Here is an 18,369-nt window from a genome sequence, read left to right on the forward strand (position 1 = left end):
AGCAAGAAATGTCATGTATACAATACGATAAATGCCTAAGTTGTTAATATGACATCGTAATAAAATGAATAGGGTTTGACCGTTTATGAAACTGTATTGTTGAAACTATTACGATGGTACCTTCAAATATTCGGTATCAAATACAAATATTCATATATCTCATTAAAGTGCCTTAACTGTAAAAATGGTTTTGTTTTTTTTTCTGTCCCTGGAGTCCCTTTTTCTATTTAGCAAATAAAAACTCAGCATGGGTTTGATAAATTTCGTTGTTGCTAAATGCTAAATGAGGACAAAAATGTCGCTACCTTCTTTTTTTTACTGTAACCATTAAATTACTATGTACTACTGTAACCGCTATGATGGTGACGGTGCTCTCTGACGCAAAAAGTCAGCGTACCTCCTCTTAAAAAAGCAATTTGAAATTTTATTCATGGGGCAGAGGTCGTAAACCTGAAACTTATCCACATACAACTGCTTTAGATGTTGTAGACTCGCAAAGCTGCGATTTTGTAAACTTTCTATAACCGTTTCGAATCCTGAGTATTGTTTACTTTCGATCGCTATAAAAAAACTCAGTACACTTGAAATGTTTGAACATTGTTTGAAATACACTTTCTGAATGTATAACAGTATTTCTCACCAACTAAAAATACTAGGAATTCTTAAGAGTTTAAAAAACTCGGACGAAATATAACTTTGAGTAATCGATAAGGGTATCTCAAGAGATTTCGCCAGATTTAAGCGTAAACAAAAATCAAATCATGACTTTTGTTCTCGCTCTGTGAGGGAATAAATAAATATTTTCTATCGACAACAAACCTTCGCTCCTATTTTTCAATAATTTCAAGCGTTATTTTATTTTTATTTATGATGGCTCGTCGAAGATTCCGCCAATATCAAGGTTTAGAAGGCACGTGCTACATTTTGGCCTAGATTCTTCAAATTTGCCGCCTTTTTTTGCCAATATTTGCTTGACCGTCTTATGTGTTGGATCGTGTGAAACAGTTTTCTGGATTTTATAGTTAGCTGCGTACAACGGAATTTAAAAATAAAACAGAATGTCAAACGGTAGCGGTCATAAATTTTCTAACATTATGGCAACTCAGTACGCTTATGTCATCGGAGAAAATAAAGTGTTAATTATTTTCTTGTGATAAAACTGTTCAATTCACGAGTTATTATTTAAAATAGTCGTTTAAGGTTGGTTTTTTGTTATTTACTATTACTCTATCTATATTTGTATTAAAAATATAAGTTCTAAATTAAACTCCTATATTTTTAAATATCGCAACACTATTGTACGAACGAAAGTGCTTGTGATGAGCAAAGACGATTAGTAGTGTCGATAAGCCAATATTCTGCAGAAATTAGCCAGAATCTTCAGGTATCTACAAATATAATAAATAACCACCCTCGCATGTGAGGGTACTATGTGGTGGTGCTGTACTTCTTCCGCTAGTTCAGGTGCTTATTCACAATTGAGGGCTTGTCTGACTACTCCCTACTCATAATCCTATACGGCGGCCATATTTATAAGTCACGAAAGGCGTTGACGCTCACTTGTAATTATTTGCGTTGCATTGTTTTACAGGACCGATGGCTGCGATACGCAAAAAATTAGTGATCGTAGGTGACGGTGCTTGCGGTAAAACATGCCTGCTGATCGTGTTCAGCAAGGACCAGTTCCCGGAAGTGTACGTGCCTACCGTGTTCGAAAACTACGTCGCCGACATCGAGGTTGACGGCAAACAAGTCGAACTGGCGCTGTGGGATACGGCCGGACAGGAGGACTACGACCGGCTGCGGCCGCTATCCTATCCGGACACCGACGTGATCCTCATGTGCTTCTCGGTGGACTCGCCCGACTCGCTCGAGAACATCCCCGAGAAGTGGACGCCCGAGGTGAAGCACTTCTGCCCCAATGTGCCCATTATCCTGGTGGGCAACAAAAAGGATTTGCGCAACGACCCGGCCACGATCAACGAGCTCCGCAAGATGAAACAGGAGCCCGTGAAGCCGCAGGAGGGCCGCGCGATGGCCGAGAAGATCAACGCGTTCGCCTACCTCGAGTGCTCGGCCAAGAGCAAGGAGGGCGTGCGCGAGGTGTTCGAGACGGCCACCCGCGCCGCGCTACAGGTCAAGAAGAAGAAGAAGACTAGGTGTTCTCTGCTGTAATTGTGCCGTTGTTGGGAGACTCTGATTTATGAATGGTTCGCATACTGCCTGAACACTTACGTTTGAAACGACCGGGCTGCAGCCGCGCCGCGGGCTCCGCCTGCCGGCGCCGAGTCTCGCCGCTGCACGCACATCCACTCAGTATTCGTGTGGCTACACTTTCACAATTGGTACTTGTATATTTTATAGATTATCTATAAAGATTAAGCATAAATGCCTTAACAAATGTTAGTCGGGGACGAAAGTGGGCCCCTGTCTTTGGGCCCATGGAATTTTTGTGCTATTCTGTCAAGTTATATAATCAAGTAGCATTTCTTCCTGATAGATTATTCCTCGCGCCCGTCTCAATGAGACTATTGAGTTTCATATTTTGTATTTTAATTTTTGAATAAAATAGTGATGTATAATGTGTAGGATGTTTGTTTGACTCGGGCGCCCTGACGCAGCAAGTGCCCGTCAGGTGATGCGTCTCTGAGACGTCCAATCAATCTGATTCTTCTCGTGTAGGGCAGTTTTTTTGTAATCTATTTGTTTGTGTGAAATCTTAACTTTGTATGATCACATCGCATGCTAATATAATTTATTAGTAATAAACGAACCCCACGTTTTAACAATTCTTTTCTAGACTCTTTTTGACTTTTATAAAAATTTAATACAGCATTTATAAATCCGAGGTGTTTAGGACGGGGAAATATTTAAGTTAAAATCGATCATCTATGTTATGTTTTATTAGTATTGTAAGTACAAAATTATCTTTCAAATATACATGAATTAACATAAAATTAGACTTCCTTTTATGATTTAAGGTGATATTTCGGATCCGCTCCGATTACACTTCTATTAACCGATGGAAGCTTTCACTTTAGGACCCCTAGACATTTTGATGAGTTGTAGCGGGTTGTACCGGCGGCGGGGGGCCGACATGAGCTGGCGCTGCGGCGCGGCGGCGGGCGCGCGGTACGGCAGCGCGGAGCCGGCCGGGAGGCTCGCGCCCGCGCGCAGCTCCGGCGCCCAGTCCGCGTACAGCAGCGTGTCGGCCGCCGTCCGCACCGCCGCCGCCGGCGTCACCACGTAGCACAGCCCCCGCTCCGAGTCTATCCCGCGAACGAGACCTGTGAGTGATTCGAATATTACTCTACTTATCTTTAATCGCCACTTTATTGCCTCTATGTATCTGATAACGGAATTATTTATGACTTAACATTACCGAAAGGAAATTTTCAACTACGGTTGGTCGCGTGCCAATAGTTAAAACGCCGAGTCGGCTTGTAGTGTAGTAGATAGAATTCGTCGCACATGTAACCGCGCCGGTCATTGATAAACATAGTCATTATTTTGAACAAGTTTTTGGCACTCGTCTTCGCGCGGAACATAACAGCGGCGTATGACCTAGTTACTTTTGATCGTGCGACCCTCTATCATTTTATTTTTACATCTCGAATTGTTATGACGTCACATAGACAAATTACTCAGTTAAAATGTTGTCATTACATGAGTCACTGCAATGAGGAAAGACCGACATTGCAGATTTAGTAATTAATTGATAAATTATGTTTGTTAAAGTTATTTCCAGAGGCTCTACAATTCTCGTTAATTATTATGACTAAGTAATTCCAAAATAATAAATTAGCTAGGTTTTAACAAACCATAAAATCGGATACTACTACTAGGTCTACTTAAATCTTTCTTAAGGGGAATCTATAGGTCATACTGAGCTACTTTTACTGTGGTACCAATTGTAAATAAACATTGGGTGTGTATATTTGGCTGATATGACGACATTTTCTATGGGAAAGTAATTTTGTTTTAAGATTTCGAGATTAGTCCCATAATAAAAGTTGCTCATGACCTATGTCCTGCGGTGGGTGGTCGATTCACGAGAGCTGGCATGAATGGAATGAACAACACTTGGTTGTATGAGTAACACCTGTATCGATATATAGCAGTAGTAGCCGTCAAGAGCTACCATTATAAGATATTGGTTAATCTGTCTTGTCACAGACATGCATATGATATTTCACTCACGTTCCACTCGCGCCAGCTCTTTGAGAATCGACCTCTACCCTCGTACGGTATTGCAGGTAACTACTTAAAATCCTGTATAGTATACATTATAATTAACAACAACTGATACGAACCGTGTCCGTAGCACCTCAACGGAGTATCTCTGAGCGTGTATATCTTGCCTCCGTCGCCCTCGTGCTTGCAAAGTGCTACTATTTTGCCGTTTATTACTCGTGCAATATTCTCTTCATTGATGCGAACGTTCAACGCGATGTATAAGTTGCGTAGGTCCACTCTGAAAACAATACCGTGGTGAAGTTTTGAAACTGTACCTACAATTGAAGAAAAAAGCGGCCTACACTCCCACAGTTGAAAATAATTCGAATCTAAATTAGGTACCTATGAACGGTACCGACCTTTGAAAAAATGTAATTCATGAAACTTCCAGATATGATATGTATAGAGACAACTTTCTGAAAGCCTAGATAATCCAGTACCTAATCTAGAAAATTAGTTGGACACTTTGGACGAACTAAATCCACCGGTTCTATCAAGGTTGTCTGAAAGAGATCGCTTTGTAGCCCCAGATTCCCACATCAGATGTCAATGTTAACTATTCCCATGAAAAACTATATCTGGTGCATAGAATATTAATAACTGAAGTAACAATTAAATGATGTCACCGCAAGAATTAGCTGCAGTGATAAGGGCGATTGCCGCGATGAGTCACTATTCATTCACAGCCGTACCGGGAACCCGTAGTAACGGGAAAAGCGATACTTGTTTGTGTACTACGTGTTTCTAAACATATTTCAAGGTTAGCTTTTTGTTGACTAGTTTTATGTTTTGGCTGTGGTAGGAATGGGGGGAATCAATGCGATCTAGTTCGACATCAAGTATAAGAACTTTGACTAAAAAAATGGTCATAATTTTACTAGCTAAATTACTGTACCGATTTTTGTAAAGTTTTTTTTTATTCAACATCTGATAGCAGGGATCGGATACCGGTATTTTTTTCGGAACGGTTCCGTACGTTGACCCGAGAACTTTACTTTAGCGTTTCTGGTTCCATTAACCGGTATTCTTTTTCGTTCAGTGAACGAACGTTTATGAGTGAGAACTGTTCCGAAGAACAGAATTAAATGATACGTTCTTTAAAGAACAGTTCGCGGGAACGGAATTAAATGATACGTTCTTTAAAGAACAGTTCGCAGGAACGAAATTATTTCGGTTTTTCTATTTCCAAGAATTTGAACGAACAGTGCAAGCGGTGTCGGCCACGGCCATCACTTTAGTAACTTTAGTTTGATTTGAGACTAGCGGTGAGTAAACGTGGCGTCGAACGAAACAAATACGTCGAAAACATTCTGCACCACAACCACAATGAAGTAAGTTTTTTTCTTTTAACTTAGTGCTTTCAATTTTACCGATTTTAAAATTTAAGTAATGTCACGACGCTTAAGTATTTATTTACAGGCAATCGTACAGTCCAAGGTCAAATAAGGACGGGACGCCGCTATTAGCAAGAGCGAGCGTCCTTATTTGACCTTGGTATTTCATCTCAGGTCTGTGTGTGTGTGTGTGTGTGTGTGTGTGTGTGTGTGTGTGTGTGTGTGTGTGTGTGTGTGTGTGTGTGTGTGTGTGTGTGTGTGTGTGTGTGTGTGTGTGTGTGTGTGTGCGTGTGGGTGCGTGTGCGTGTGCGTGTGCGTGTGCGTGTGTACAATATACACTACTTAACAACAACGGGCCCTTAGTCTAAAAACGTCACAATGAAAGATGTGAAATGTGCAATTAGTCACAAAAATAAATTGTTTTTAGTATTCAACACTTCCGTGTCCCAGAACTCGAAGAATCCCAATTCATCCAATGTTCTTATACTGCTGCGAGTGAAAGGGGCACTAATGATGATATTTATGACTTGATCGATGCACAGAATGAGCCACTGAGTAAGTACTTACCTATACTAAACCTTCATAAACCTAAATACTGAAACTCTGCCCGGTGGTTCGGTGTTAGGGCTTGCAATTATCCGTCCAATTCGAAATCCGGATGATTCGACTCGATATTTGAAAATCCGGATATTCGGATAAAATGGATATTTCGAATATTTTTTATTTTATTTAATAAATCTCATAATTAGTAACATAATTATGTACTACGATACGAAAAACACGTCGTAGGAAATTGTTATTTTATAATCAGGCTTGAGCTGTTGTTCGTAACCTTAATGTTAGGTTAGGTTACTTAGTTATTTCATTCTTGCCTTTTTTAGGGTTCCGTAGTCAACTAGGAACCCTTATAGCTTCGCCATGTCTGTCTGTCCGTCCGTCCGTCCGTCCGTCCGTCCGTCCGTCCGTCCGTCCGGGATAATCTCAGTAACCGTAAGCACTAGAAAGCTGAAATTTGGTAGCAATATGTATATCAATCACGCCAACAAAGTGCAAAAATAAAAAATGGAAAAAAATGTTTTATTAGGGTACCACCCCTACATGTAAAGTGGGGGCAGATTTTTTTTTCATTCCAACCCCAACGTGTGATACATCGTTGGATAGGTATTTAAAAATGAATAAGGGTTTACTTAGATCGTTTTTTGATAATATTAATATTTTCGGAAATAATCGCTCTTAAAGGAAAAAAAGTGCGTCCCCCCCCCCTCTAACTTTTGAACCATATATTTAAAAAATATGAAAAAAATCACAAAAGTAGAACTTTATAAAGACTTTCTAGGAAAATTGTTTTGAACTTGATAGGTTCAGTAGTTTTTGAGAAAAATACGGAAAACTACGGAACCCTACACTGAGCGTGGCCCGACACGCTCTTGGCCGGTTTTTATGAAATGACTTCAGTTGCCCATAAGATATATGATTTTATTTTTATGTAATTTTGACTAATATTTGATATTAATGAATTTTAATGCTAGAGACATAATCTGATTGCCATATGAGGCAAAACGTCATGTTGTGATCGTTTAGATCGAATATTACCTAAAAAAGGTATTACCTACCTACTCCTTGTTTAAATATCAGATTGCATTTACGAGGTTTTCATTGCCGATTTATTCAAATGCAAAAAGAACTATGACATATTACAAACACCATTTAGCTTTGTTAAATAACAAGGCTGAATGATCTTTCTCTCTAATAATTTTCACCTCTTATCTTTGATGACTTCGTGACTCCATTCCAGTTACACTTGGGACTCTCGGGTAGACGTTCTTAGCCAGAGGGCCTTACGTTACGTATACAGCGAAAAAGTTTTGGTGTTGCAACACTTGCAACCTATTTTGAAAGGATAAAATGTAAAAGCGTATCTGCTTAACTACTTCATCTTGTTCTGCAGTTCAATACTAAACAGGTCTTCCGCCGCGGGATACATAGAAGACTTCTTTTTGTCAGAAAATTTGAACAGTTTTAGTTCTGTTTGCAATTTATTTATTTATTTATAATGTATTCGGATGCTAACAATAATGAAAGTGCAGCGTTTGATACGGTACTCAGTGTCACTTGATTGATTGAGTTAAATTGATATACATTTACATGAGATTATCCACAAATATTCATGAAAAAAACCCTGCCTGCTAAGCCGCGGTCCCGGCGGATTCGAATCCCGGTAAGGGCATTTATTTGTGTGATGAGCATAGATATTTGTTCCTGAGTCTTGGATGTTTTCTGTGTATATAAGTATGTATTTATCTATATAAGTATGTATTCGTATCGTCGCCTAGCACCCATAGTACAAGCTTTGCTTAGTTTGGGGCTAGGTTGATCTATGTAAGATGTCCCCCAATATTTTTGTTTATTATTTATTTACTTATAGTCATACTTGTTATGGAGAATTTTTGGCCAAAAGCTGCACTTTTGGATGGAAGCAAGCCGCTTTGCATGGTGATAGTAGACATTATAGTAAACGATTTTTTCCGAGGATATCGAAATTTCATCTCTTAGGAAGCCGAGCGTAGCGAGGTGTTTTATGAAAATGAAAAAAATTCTATCTTTTTATTGTATCGTCCGATTCTGACAAAACGTATCTCAAATGAAAGGTATTAATTTGTGTAATTTAAAAAAAAATACAAAGAAAAAAAATTTAAAAGAAAAGTAAGAAAAAAATAAAAAAAGTAAATTTCCGTCTCGCACTGAATAACTTCAAAGAATGACAGACAAAATGTACAATGTCGATATACAAGTTTTTTTTAATCGAAGACAGATAAATTTTTAGTTGAAAACTGAAGACCGCATCGAAATCAGATCAGCATTTTTTAAGATACAAGTTGCCAAAGTTGAGAAAGATCGCTTTATATGGCCACTTTGAAATTCCTTTGCCAGAAAGTCAGAAATAACATGTTTTTCTGACACAGAAAAATACATAGTAACAGTACACATCAAACTAAAATTAAAAATTCCGAGGATATTATAATTTCATCCCTTAGAACGACGAGCGTAGCGAGGTCGGTTACGAAAACCGAAAAAAAAAATCTCATTTTTTTGTACGTCGTCCGATTTTGACAAAACATGTTTCATTTGAAAGGTATTACTTTATGTAACTTAAAAAAAATATTGAAAAAAATTAGAAAAAAAAGTAAGATTTAAAAAAATAAACCATAATTTTCGTATCACACTGAATAACCGCAAATAACGGTAGACACGGTGTATAATTTCGATATATGATTTTTTTAAATTAAAGACAAATAAATGTATGATTATAAACTAAAAAACCGAATCGAAATCGAATCAGTAGTTTTTAAGATGCAAGTTGTCAAAGTTGGCTTAGTTTGTTTATATGGTCGCTTATAATAGTTATAATATAAATTCCTTAGCCAGAAAGTCAGAAACATTATATTTTTCTTACAGTTAAAAGTATGCATAGGTAATAGACATCATTATAAACATTTTTTTACAAGGATATAAAAATTTCATTCCTTAGAAACCCTTACAAAGACGATCCAATAAAAAAAACTGCCTTTTTTTTGTTTTTCGTAACAGACATCGCTACGCTCGGCTTTCCAAGGGATGAATTTTTTATATCCTCGTAAAAAATTGTTTATTATGATGTCTATTACCTATGCATACTTTTAACTGTGAGAAAAATATAATGTTTCTGACTTTCTGGCTAAGGAATTTATAAGCGACCATATAAACAAACTAAGCCAACTTTGACAAATTGCATCTTAAAAACTACTGATTCGATTTCGATTCGGTTTTTAGTTTATAATCATACATTTATTTGTCTTTAATTTAAAAAAATCATATATCGAAATTATACACCGTGTCTACCGTTTTTTGCGGTTATTCAGTGTGATACGAAAATTAAGGTTTTTTTTTTTTAAATCTTACATTTTTTTCCAATTTTTTTCAATATTTTTTTTAAGTTACATAAAGTAATACCTTTCAAATGAAACATGTTTTGTCAAAATCGGACGACGTACAAAAAAATGAGATTTTTTTTCGGTTTTCGTAACCGACCTCGCTACGCTCGTCGTTCTAAGGGATGAAATTATAATATCCTCGGAATTTTTAATTTTATTTTGATGTGTACTGTTACTATGTATTTTTCTGTGTCCGAAAAACATATTATTTCTGACTTTCTGGCAAAGGAATTTCAAAGTGGCCATATAAAGCGATCTTTCCCAACTTTGGCAACTTGTATCTTAAAAAATGCTGCTCTGATTTCGATGCGGTCTTCAGTTTTCAACTAAAAATTTATCTGTCTTCAATTAAAAAAAAACTTGTATATCGACATTGTACATTTTGTCTGTCATTCTTTGAAGTTATTCAGTGCGAGACGGAAATTTACTTTTTTTATTTTTTTCTTACTTTTATTTTAAATTTTTTTCTTTGTATTTTTTTTTTTAATTACACAAATTAATACCTTTCATTTGAGATACGTTTTGTCAAAATCGGACGATACAATAAAAAGATAGAATTTTTTTCATTTTCATAAAACACCTCGCTACGCTCGGCTTCTTAAGGGATGAAATTTCGATATCCTCGGAAAAAATCGTTTACTATGATGTCTACTATCACCATGCAAAGCGACTTGCTTCCATCCAAAAGTGCAGCTTTCTTTTCATAACTAGTATGACTATTATTAAATAAGGTAGTAGTGCCACTCAAGGAGTAATTTTTGATATAAATCGCTTTAATATCGTAAATGTGTTAATTTTACTTTAAAATTTGTTTTCCAAATGAGCTTCTTAAAAATTGCAATGGTATTTCTGTCATTCACAATATTCGAATTATTCGTTTTATCCGGATTTTAACGTGCAAATTATCCGAATTTCAAAATCAGCGGATATATCCGGATTACAATACAAGCCCTATTCGGTGTCACTCCTAAAGTAGGTACTTACAGGCGACCGTACCGACATATGTCAATTAGGGACGCAGTTATTTGTAAAAAAATGAGAAAGCCTTATACGGTCAACCGGGGTGGCTTTAAAACGCAGGGGTGACTTTGAAAATTTAGTTTTAAAGTCATACTGTAAGTAAATTCGCGATTTTCTATGGTAGATTTACAAGAATATTTATTGATCTATTATCTATCTACTAATTACATGAACAGTTTCAGTAAATAATGAATGATGTTAATTTTAAAGCCGTTCAAATACCATCAAAGTAACCCCAAATTTTCCTAAAGCCACCCCGGTTGACGTAGCTCTCCCGCTCTTACAATCCCGTACTTGTTGGACCTTGGTCGGTTTGGTCGTCTGTAGACAGTGTAGACACTAATACACTCGCCAACTACAGTTGTGTATTCCATGTAGATACACCAAGGGCCCAATTCTCAAAAGCTTGTAACTTATTGTAATAATTTTCTAGAAATGTAAGTACATTATGCAAAATAAATAAGATATTTTTATTGCAGATAAAAGCTTTGACATAGATGATGAAGATCTAGCCTTCAAAAAATATATATAGAGAAAAAACTACCCCATATCCAAGCGATTCTGATGACCTTGAGTTGGATGTAAGTGCTTATAGTGTGAGAAAGCTGTATAAAATATAATCTGCACTAATTTGTATAAATATGTGTGTTACTTAATCTGTGTGAATTTGTAATAGTGATATGTTTTTAAATGTTTTTAAGGACCAAGATGCAGTCCTTGAGAGAGCACAACCCATGCAATCCATTTATAGTGAACCGGAACCGGACGCGATGTGCCCTTGTTCATGCAAGCGTAATATAGTTGCAGTCGTTATAAGAAAAAAGTTAGAACAAGTTCCCGAAGAGAATTTACGGGCTTGTTTAGAAGATCTCGAAAATAAAATAGAAAAATATTATTAAATGTGTATCAAGATTATGTGTACTCTATCATAATTATAGCTTCAGTGTAAAAGTCAATCATATTTTGGTACATTCGTTAGTGAAATATCGTTATAAAATAAGGGTTATTCCACTAGTCAGAGTTACCACTAAGTTGTTACCAGTGGTAACTACAATGTTATTTTCCCATAGGCAATTACTGGAAAGATTATATCATAAGATTCATAAGTTTTGTTTTATTTTATACACATGTAAAAAGCATGACCAGAAATATATGACTACGCGCCATGTAGCGGAATTTCATTAAAACTATTTTCTTCATAGTCATCATACTATACTGAACTGTCACTCCATACATCAGAATAACAGCGCACTTCTGCCTGACAATAGTTATTTATATTTCTGGTCAGGCTTTAGTTTCTTAACCATACTTACCATATCCAACGCGATCAATGTTATTTTCACCAAATCTAATGGCAACAGCTGAGACTGTTTCCTCACCTTTAATTGATTGGCCTCAATGGCCACTGCGTAAGAGTCGTTAGAGGTGCACATTGACTTGCCTAATATCAAGGACGATAGATACCGGGACTGACAAAGCCCATACAAAAGTTTACCTCTGAAATGTCCCATACATTTCCGAGCGATTATTTCCGAAAAAATTAACAATATCAAAAAATGTTAGTAGTAAACCCCTATTCATTTTTTAATACCTATCCAACAATAGGTATATCACACGTCAGGGTTGAAATGAAAAAAAAATCTCTCCCCACTTTACGTGTAGGGGGCGGGCACCCTAATAATGTTCTCATGCAATGATTAGTTGGTTTCGATTTAGCTTAATATATTTTTTGTTCTTATTTATGGTGTCTGTATTTAGCTCTGCCGTGAAAAATATTTAAAGAAATAAGGAGGCCGTTTCATCATCGCCACCAGTACAAAACAAGGTCCCACGTAAGAAGAAAATAAACATCGACGACTTCGATACAGGCACAAGCTTCATGAATTTTAGGCTGTGTGGAAGTAGCAAGTCTTCAAACCTAGCTTATTAAATTGTCATTCTCTAAAACCATGCTTTAATTTTCTACAAATATTAACGCGAAACGAAACCCAGTACTCGCTGTCCCGATTATACATGACGTCGGCACATTATTGCCATATGAAAACGATTTGTAGCGACACTCTTCCAGGGTCAAATAAAAACTTGTCAGGCTTTAGTTACTAAAAAAATCCGGATTTAATCCGGAGTTCGGATTTTGCCCTAAAAATAATCCGAAAATCCGGATTTTATATTATTGCAATCCCTAGGTATAACCCAATCCTTTCAGAAAATATTTACTTTATCACAAAATTATTTTAAACTTTCTTTTTGACATCGAAAAGGCTTTAGTTTTTTACATACCGAATAACTTTATTTCGGTATCATGATTCCTTTTAAGATAATTACATTATGTATAAGGTAAGGAATAATATTTAGAATACCTTAAATATGACAAATTTGCATTCTATTCAAATCAGTACGAGTATACTTCACGGAGTCCAAAACTATACGCAAATCAGAAGTCCAAAACTAGAAAAATATAGATAGAGACTATAGAGAGCGATTGCGGGCGCCGGTCGGCTCGAGCGCGAGTACTTGCGCCGCCGGCGTACGCGTCTGTGTGCGTGCGCCACGCGCACACACAACTTTACTATACAGGGCCTCTCTGTGGGTTCCGCCCCCGTCAACGCGACGGCGATAAAGACCTAAAAATCTGAATTCGTGCTTGCCTCCTGTATCGTCTTAATCCTTTAATGATTCCGTTAACGTGAAACTTTAAGTAGACAGGTTTTATGAAGACAATTGGCCGGTGAGCCCTACAATTTTAAAATTTGCCGCCCTTTATACATGGTGTATATTCTATGCTGTTTCTTCCTATCCTAATAGTTTCAATATCAAGCATACACTATCACTGCACGTTCGCTGTTTATACGCCGAAAGTTGCAACTCAAGTAAATGAAGTAAACAAAACAAACAACCTACCTTCACCTTCATTGCCGGCCGCGGCCGGCCGGCTAACCGAAACAGAAATATACATGAACTTCGTGTGAAAAAGAGACAGCGAAAGGCGGCTCGTGCGTCGGCGAAAACGTTCGGCTCTGGCGCTCGCTACAGTCGCTATACCTACTCCCGCGCGGCTCGGAACGAAATAATATTGGTTTTAGGAACGCTAAAATTCTGTTCGTTCATTTAAACGTTACTGTAAGGAACTGTTCTTTGAGGGAACGAAATAAGAACCGAAACCGAAATTATTTTGTTCCCACTGAACAAAATTTATAATGAACCGTTCGTTTAGGGAACGATATAAGAACCGTAACCGAAATTATTTTGTTCCCATTGAACAAAATTTATAGGTAACGGTTTAAGAACGATATCAAATGGTATTTGGGAACGGGTTCCGATCCCTGTCTGATAGGAAGGGAAATGTTCAACTTCATTCCATGCGAGTAGAGTTCCGGTTATAGGTAGTATCTACAATCATAATTAAAACCTACTTACTCATACGGAACAACGCTTAACAGGAAGTCATCAGTGGCGTTATTAGTCATCAAGCTGCCGAAATAGGCCAAAAAGTTAAGGTATCGCTCCTCCTTAGGCGGCAGCGAGAAGTTGCCCTTAACACTGTCAGCGTTTGATATTATGAGGGCATAATCCATCTCGTTTTGAAGTTTGATTGGTTTGAAAAGATAGTTGTACTGGTATTTGTAATACAGTGATTTGACTGTGTCTGAGTCTAGGTGATGTGCGTATCTCTTTTTAGGGTTTTTAGAGTCTATTTGTAGGATGAAGGTTGGTTGTAGTAAGATGGTCATTAGGGCCATAAATTGGAGGCCTAGAGCGTTGACCATGCCCATAGTGTTGACGATCCATGGGAGGTCTTGGAAGCGGGGTTCGCTATGGCAATAGTCGATGAGTTGTTGCACCGCCGTGGCGTATCGTCTCGGGTTGTCCATTGTGCTAATGATACCGATGTTCAACATCCTGGAACAGAACGGTTTGTAAACATTGGGTAAGGTTACTGTCTGCACGTGTTTAGGTTAAGCTGGATTACCTAAGTAAGCAGGGGGCCTACCGCGAACCACGTTCGACGTGTTGCTTCCGTGACACTTGTAAATTAGTACGTATTACTTTTAGGTGTCTAATAAGGGAGCATTTCCTACGTCGAACGTTCGCGGTAAGCCCTCAAAGTCCACAAAGGGTTAAAATCAGACATGGCTTGTAGCGGAAAACCTTCAAGGGCCCAATGCACCCAATATCTTTTGAAATAGGTCATTGATGTAAATTTATGAGTTGGGCGAAACTTGTCATTATTCTATTTCAGTCGGCAGTTACAATTATTTACTTCAATCTAATCTTCTGCTATCACTAATGTCAAGATACGAAAATAGGTACGAATGCAGATCAAAAACGTAAACTGCCTGCCTACATTATTACGGGAGCACCACAACGATGCACGACATATTTGTGAGGTTTTATTATAGGCAGGTACTGCCGGTTGACCGGTGCTCTGACGTTAAGAAAAAACTACGCAGGTCTCGTATAAAATTAGTAACTGTTCAGTCAATTAGAAGACAACCAAAATAGACTGGGCGTTTTCGGGCGACTGAACGCCGTATCGAGTAAACCAGTTGCGATAACACATGCGCGTTGCCAATACCTTTTTCGCACGTATAGTCAAAGGGTAACTCGATTAAGTGGAAATTGGAATCAATAGTAAAAGTAGCTAAGCGGTTTAATTTACTGCTGGCTGGATATCTTTACGACGTCTTGGCAAGTAAGTGATGCATGTCAATGATGTGATTCTAATTTACGTAGAATTTCTAAAATTAGAAAAAAATGTTCAGTTTGTCTCTAAGGATACTCATTTATAAGCAGCTCCGTTTTGCAAGCGGGACATCGCTCTTATCACGCTCAAACCTTAGCGCCTGAGGTAGGTTATTGATTGGTAAGGCCTGTCTTGTAAGTATATTCTGCCAGATGTCTTAAGACAAAAGGCGACAAATAAAGGAATAAATAAATACAAAGAAGCTCCGTAATATTGTACTACCAAAATAATACCTTTCGGGTGTCTTCAAGTGCGTAAACGGCGGCCCAAGGAGCGGTTCCTCCACCACAGTGGCGGACACAGACCCGGCTGGAGTGAACTCGCTCTGGCCGGGGTCCAGGTCAATCACCAGCACAGCTCCGCGCGCCAGCAGCTTATTCACATAGTACCGCAGGAATGAGCTCTTGCCCGAGCCTTTACCGCCGCATAAAATTCCTTTGCTTTGGGGCTCTGGAAGAGTTAAAGCTATATTTTATACCCAAATTTTATAGTAATAGATTGTACTTGGCTATGCCTATGCCTGCGAATTTGCGACCTGGCATTCTCGATCATGAGTATGTTATGTACCTACTTCAAATCAAGCTAGATATGTATGCAATCGCGTTGTGGGCGAAACCGCAAGTTGTGCTAGAGTAAACATTTTATTTATAAAATGTGTCAAATTGGTTGCAAACATTATGTTCTGATCAAAAATATACAGGGTAGCATAGTAGTTAGTAGAAATACAATTTCTTACAACAATACTGGCATTTCTAAGTAGAAAGATTAAACAAAATCTTACTATATCCATGTTGCAAGGCTTGGCTCCAACAAGGATTCTCCTCAAAACTCTTCCAAGGTTTCATAAGGTACAGTGAGCATCCCAAAAAGTCTGATGCTTTTCTGAAGCAGCCATCTACATTCTTGTTTGTCTTAGAAAATAGATCTGTTATAGTGCAGCTGTTTTCTACAAACTGAGCTATTCTATCATGCAACGGTTGTAATTGTACAATACTATCAGAGGGACTGAGGGTGGTCACAATTTCTTCAGTGGCGGCCACAGACAACCCAGACCCTGTCAACTTTGCAAATAGCCCATAATAGCCCTTGTCATGATCCAGTGTCCGTAAGTATTGAGCGCAGTTGTAATTTGGTGCATATACTTTGTAAGTCTTATCTTGCAGAGTGTAGCCACCAATTTCTACTAAACCCCCCAACAATGTAACTTTTACTTTTCCATGAATGTATATTTCGGCAGGATGTTTAAGAATTAGTATGCAGCAATTTTTTCCATAGAAAATATTTACAGGATTTACAAAGTTGGTGTCAACTGACTCTGTTGAATTCTCTCTTTGGAATGTTTCCTCAGTATCTATAGTTTCATCATAAGCCAATGAGCTCTCCTCGACCGGCATGTCTGTACTGGAATCTAAATCCATGACTTCTGGGTCATCTAGTACACTTCCCAGTTCTGGGAGTAAACTGTCATTTACATCATTCACACTCTCCTCATCCAAAGTAGGGAATATACCAGACTTGTTGGTAGCAAACAAATTCTGGGCTTCCGATGGCAAGTTTCTGACAGTTGGGTATGTGTAGTCTCCTAGTACATCACTGAGGGATTGATGAGGCATGTCTACTGCATTTACAGAAACAAATGACGGTGATGTAATGTTCGAGTAATCAACTGTGTCTACTGAATCCTTCCCTGATCCCTTTTCAGAAAGCACCTCAACACTTGAGTCACTTTCCATCTGAGAATCTTGACTATAATTCTTTGGTGCTGGTATTTGATCTAACTTCCTTTTTCTTTCCTTCTTGGTAACTTTTGGATTATCCCTCAATTTTAATTTTTCAAATATTTTAGATGCCAATGTGCCATCGGGATCAAATGGTTCACTAGCGCTTGACTCAACATCTGAAGCAGAACCTACAGAAGTGCTTGTCATTGAGAAATCATCATCGCTATCATTGCTTTCATTGATAGAAACAGAACCTTCAGATAGACTTTCAATGTCCTCGTTTATATCAGAGAGAGACACATCACTTATCTTCTGAAAGTCATTCTCGTCAAAGCTACTTGAAGATTTATGAGATTGACTATCTATAGAATCATCAAGACTTATTGCTGCATCTTTTACACTTCCGGGTCCTATGAAAGAAATCCTTTGCCGTGTGCTATTCCCCTCACTGCTAGACACGGTTAAATCGAGGTCGGAAAAGCCACTTACAGATGTGGAGTCATCTTCTTTTTCGATATTGGCCGCATCTCGAATGAGTTTATTATCGTTTTGTTTGTACCCATACAACATTTGCTTTAGTTGTTTTTTCATATTGTCGTCTATATTTTGATTCCGTTTTACAACATGCGCTTTTTCAAAAAACTCCATACCTGCAAAATAAACGGTTAAAATGCAGATAATTTAAATATCAAGTGATATTTATTGTGCGTATGTTTTTGATATTAGTCTTACAAATCTAAATTGCTTTTGTCACTTCGTTTTCAACATTCTTTTCAGCTAAAATGTGATAGTTTTATCAGTTTTACTAACTTAAAATAAACGCGGTCAGCGCCGTCGGTGGTATTATGACATTTTTGACAAGACAATGTCAATAAAAAGTAACTTTTGGTCCAACTCGTACTTTGAGCTCAATGTGTCACTGAAAGAATCTTTAAGTTCAAGTTGGACCCATTTCAAACTGTTTGAGCTAACTTTAAAACTGCCTGCGTTTAGCCCAGCTATAGCGTCATCTACCGGTGAGTAGAATAACTACATAAAGGTAGGCCCAACTATAAACTTCTAAAAATCACTATAAGATGGCGTTGACATCGCTCCAATAAGGATTAACGTGTCGTCATGAGCGAAAATTTTATCTTTGACCAGTTTTCTCGTGATTTTAATTTATTGATATAAATTGTAATTTACTAGAAGGATGAGCCCTTCATTCTATTTAACCCATCGTATGCTCAGGCATACGTAGGCATACACACCAATAGAATCCGCATATGTTACGGCCTAGTGCTCAGCGCAGGTCATTCATGTTGAAGAAACACACATATGTGAAAACGCAGTTTTAACCCTTA

General features: G+C 37.8%; 2 protein-coding genes across 7 annotated transcripts; one reads left to right on the plus strand and one right to left on the minus strand.

Moving 5' to 3' along the window:
• Positions 1 to 1,094: 1,094 nt before the first annotated feature.
• On the plus strand, positions 1,095 to 2,588 carry LOC125234376 (ras-like GTP-binding protein Rho1). Of its 3 annotated transcripts, none has more exons than XM_048140579.1 (2): positions 1,095 to 1,200; positions 1,592 to 2,588. In XM_048140579.1, exon 2 carries the CDS (start codon positions 1,597 to 1,599, stop codon positions 2,173 to 2,175), a length of 579 nt encoding a protein of 192 aa, XP_047996536.1. In that variant the 5' UTR covers positions 1,095 to 1,200; positions 1,592 to 1,596; the 3' UTR covers positions 2,176 to 2,588. The 3 variants fall into 3 exon arrangements, with proteins under 3 accessions (XP_047996536.1, XP_047996535.1, XP_047996534.1); XM_048140578.1 differs by lacking the exon at positions 1,095 to 1,200 and adding an exon at positions 1,263 to 1,384; XM_048140577.1 differs by lacking the exon at positions 1,095 to 1,200 and adding an exon at positions 1,307 to 1,464.
• Positions 2,589 to 2,888: 300 nt separating this feature from the next.
• LOC125234373 (polynucleotide 5'-hydroxyl-kinase NOL9) lies at positions 2,889 to 18,359 on the minus strand. Of its 4 annotated transcripts, none has more exons than XM_048140573.1 (6): positions 17,837 to 18,359; positions 16,087 to 17,676; positions 15,539 to 15,755; positions 13,979 to 14,461; positions 4,314 to 4,474; positions 2,889 to 3,287 (listed from the first exon to the last, which is right to left on the minus strand). In XM_048140573.1, the coding sequence occupies exons 2-6, from the start codon at positions 17,672 to 17,674 to the stop codon at positions 3,016 to 3,018; spliced, it is 2,721 nt and encodes a 906-aa protein (XP_047996530.1). In that variant the 5' UTR covers positions 17,675 to 17,676; positions 17,837 to 18,359; the 3' UTR covers positions 2,889 to 3,015. The 4 variants fall into 4 exon arrangements, 3 of the variants coding, with proteins under 3 accessions (XP_047996530.1, XP_047996529.1, XP_047996531.1); XM_048140572.1 differs by having other exon boundaries at positions 17,759 to 18,359; XM_048140574.1 differs by lacking the exon at positions 17,837 to 18,359 and having other exon boundaries at positions 16,087 to 17,823.
• Between the last annotated feature and the right edge of the window lie 10 nt (positions 18,360 to 18,369).

Source organism: Leguminivora glycinivorella, chromosome 16, assembly GCF_023078275.1.
Source record: "Leguminivora glycinivorella isolate SPB_JAAS2020 chromosome 16, LegGlyc_1.1, whole genome shotgun sequence".
Classification (NCBI taxonomy): Eukaryota; Metazoa; Arthropoda; class Insecta; order Lepidoptera; family Tortricidae; genus Leguminivora; species Leguminivora glycinivorella.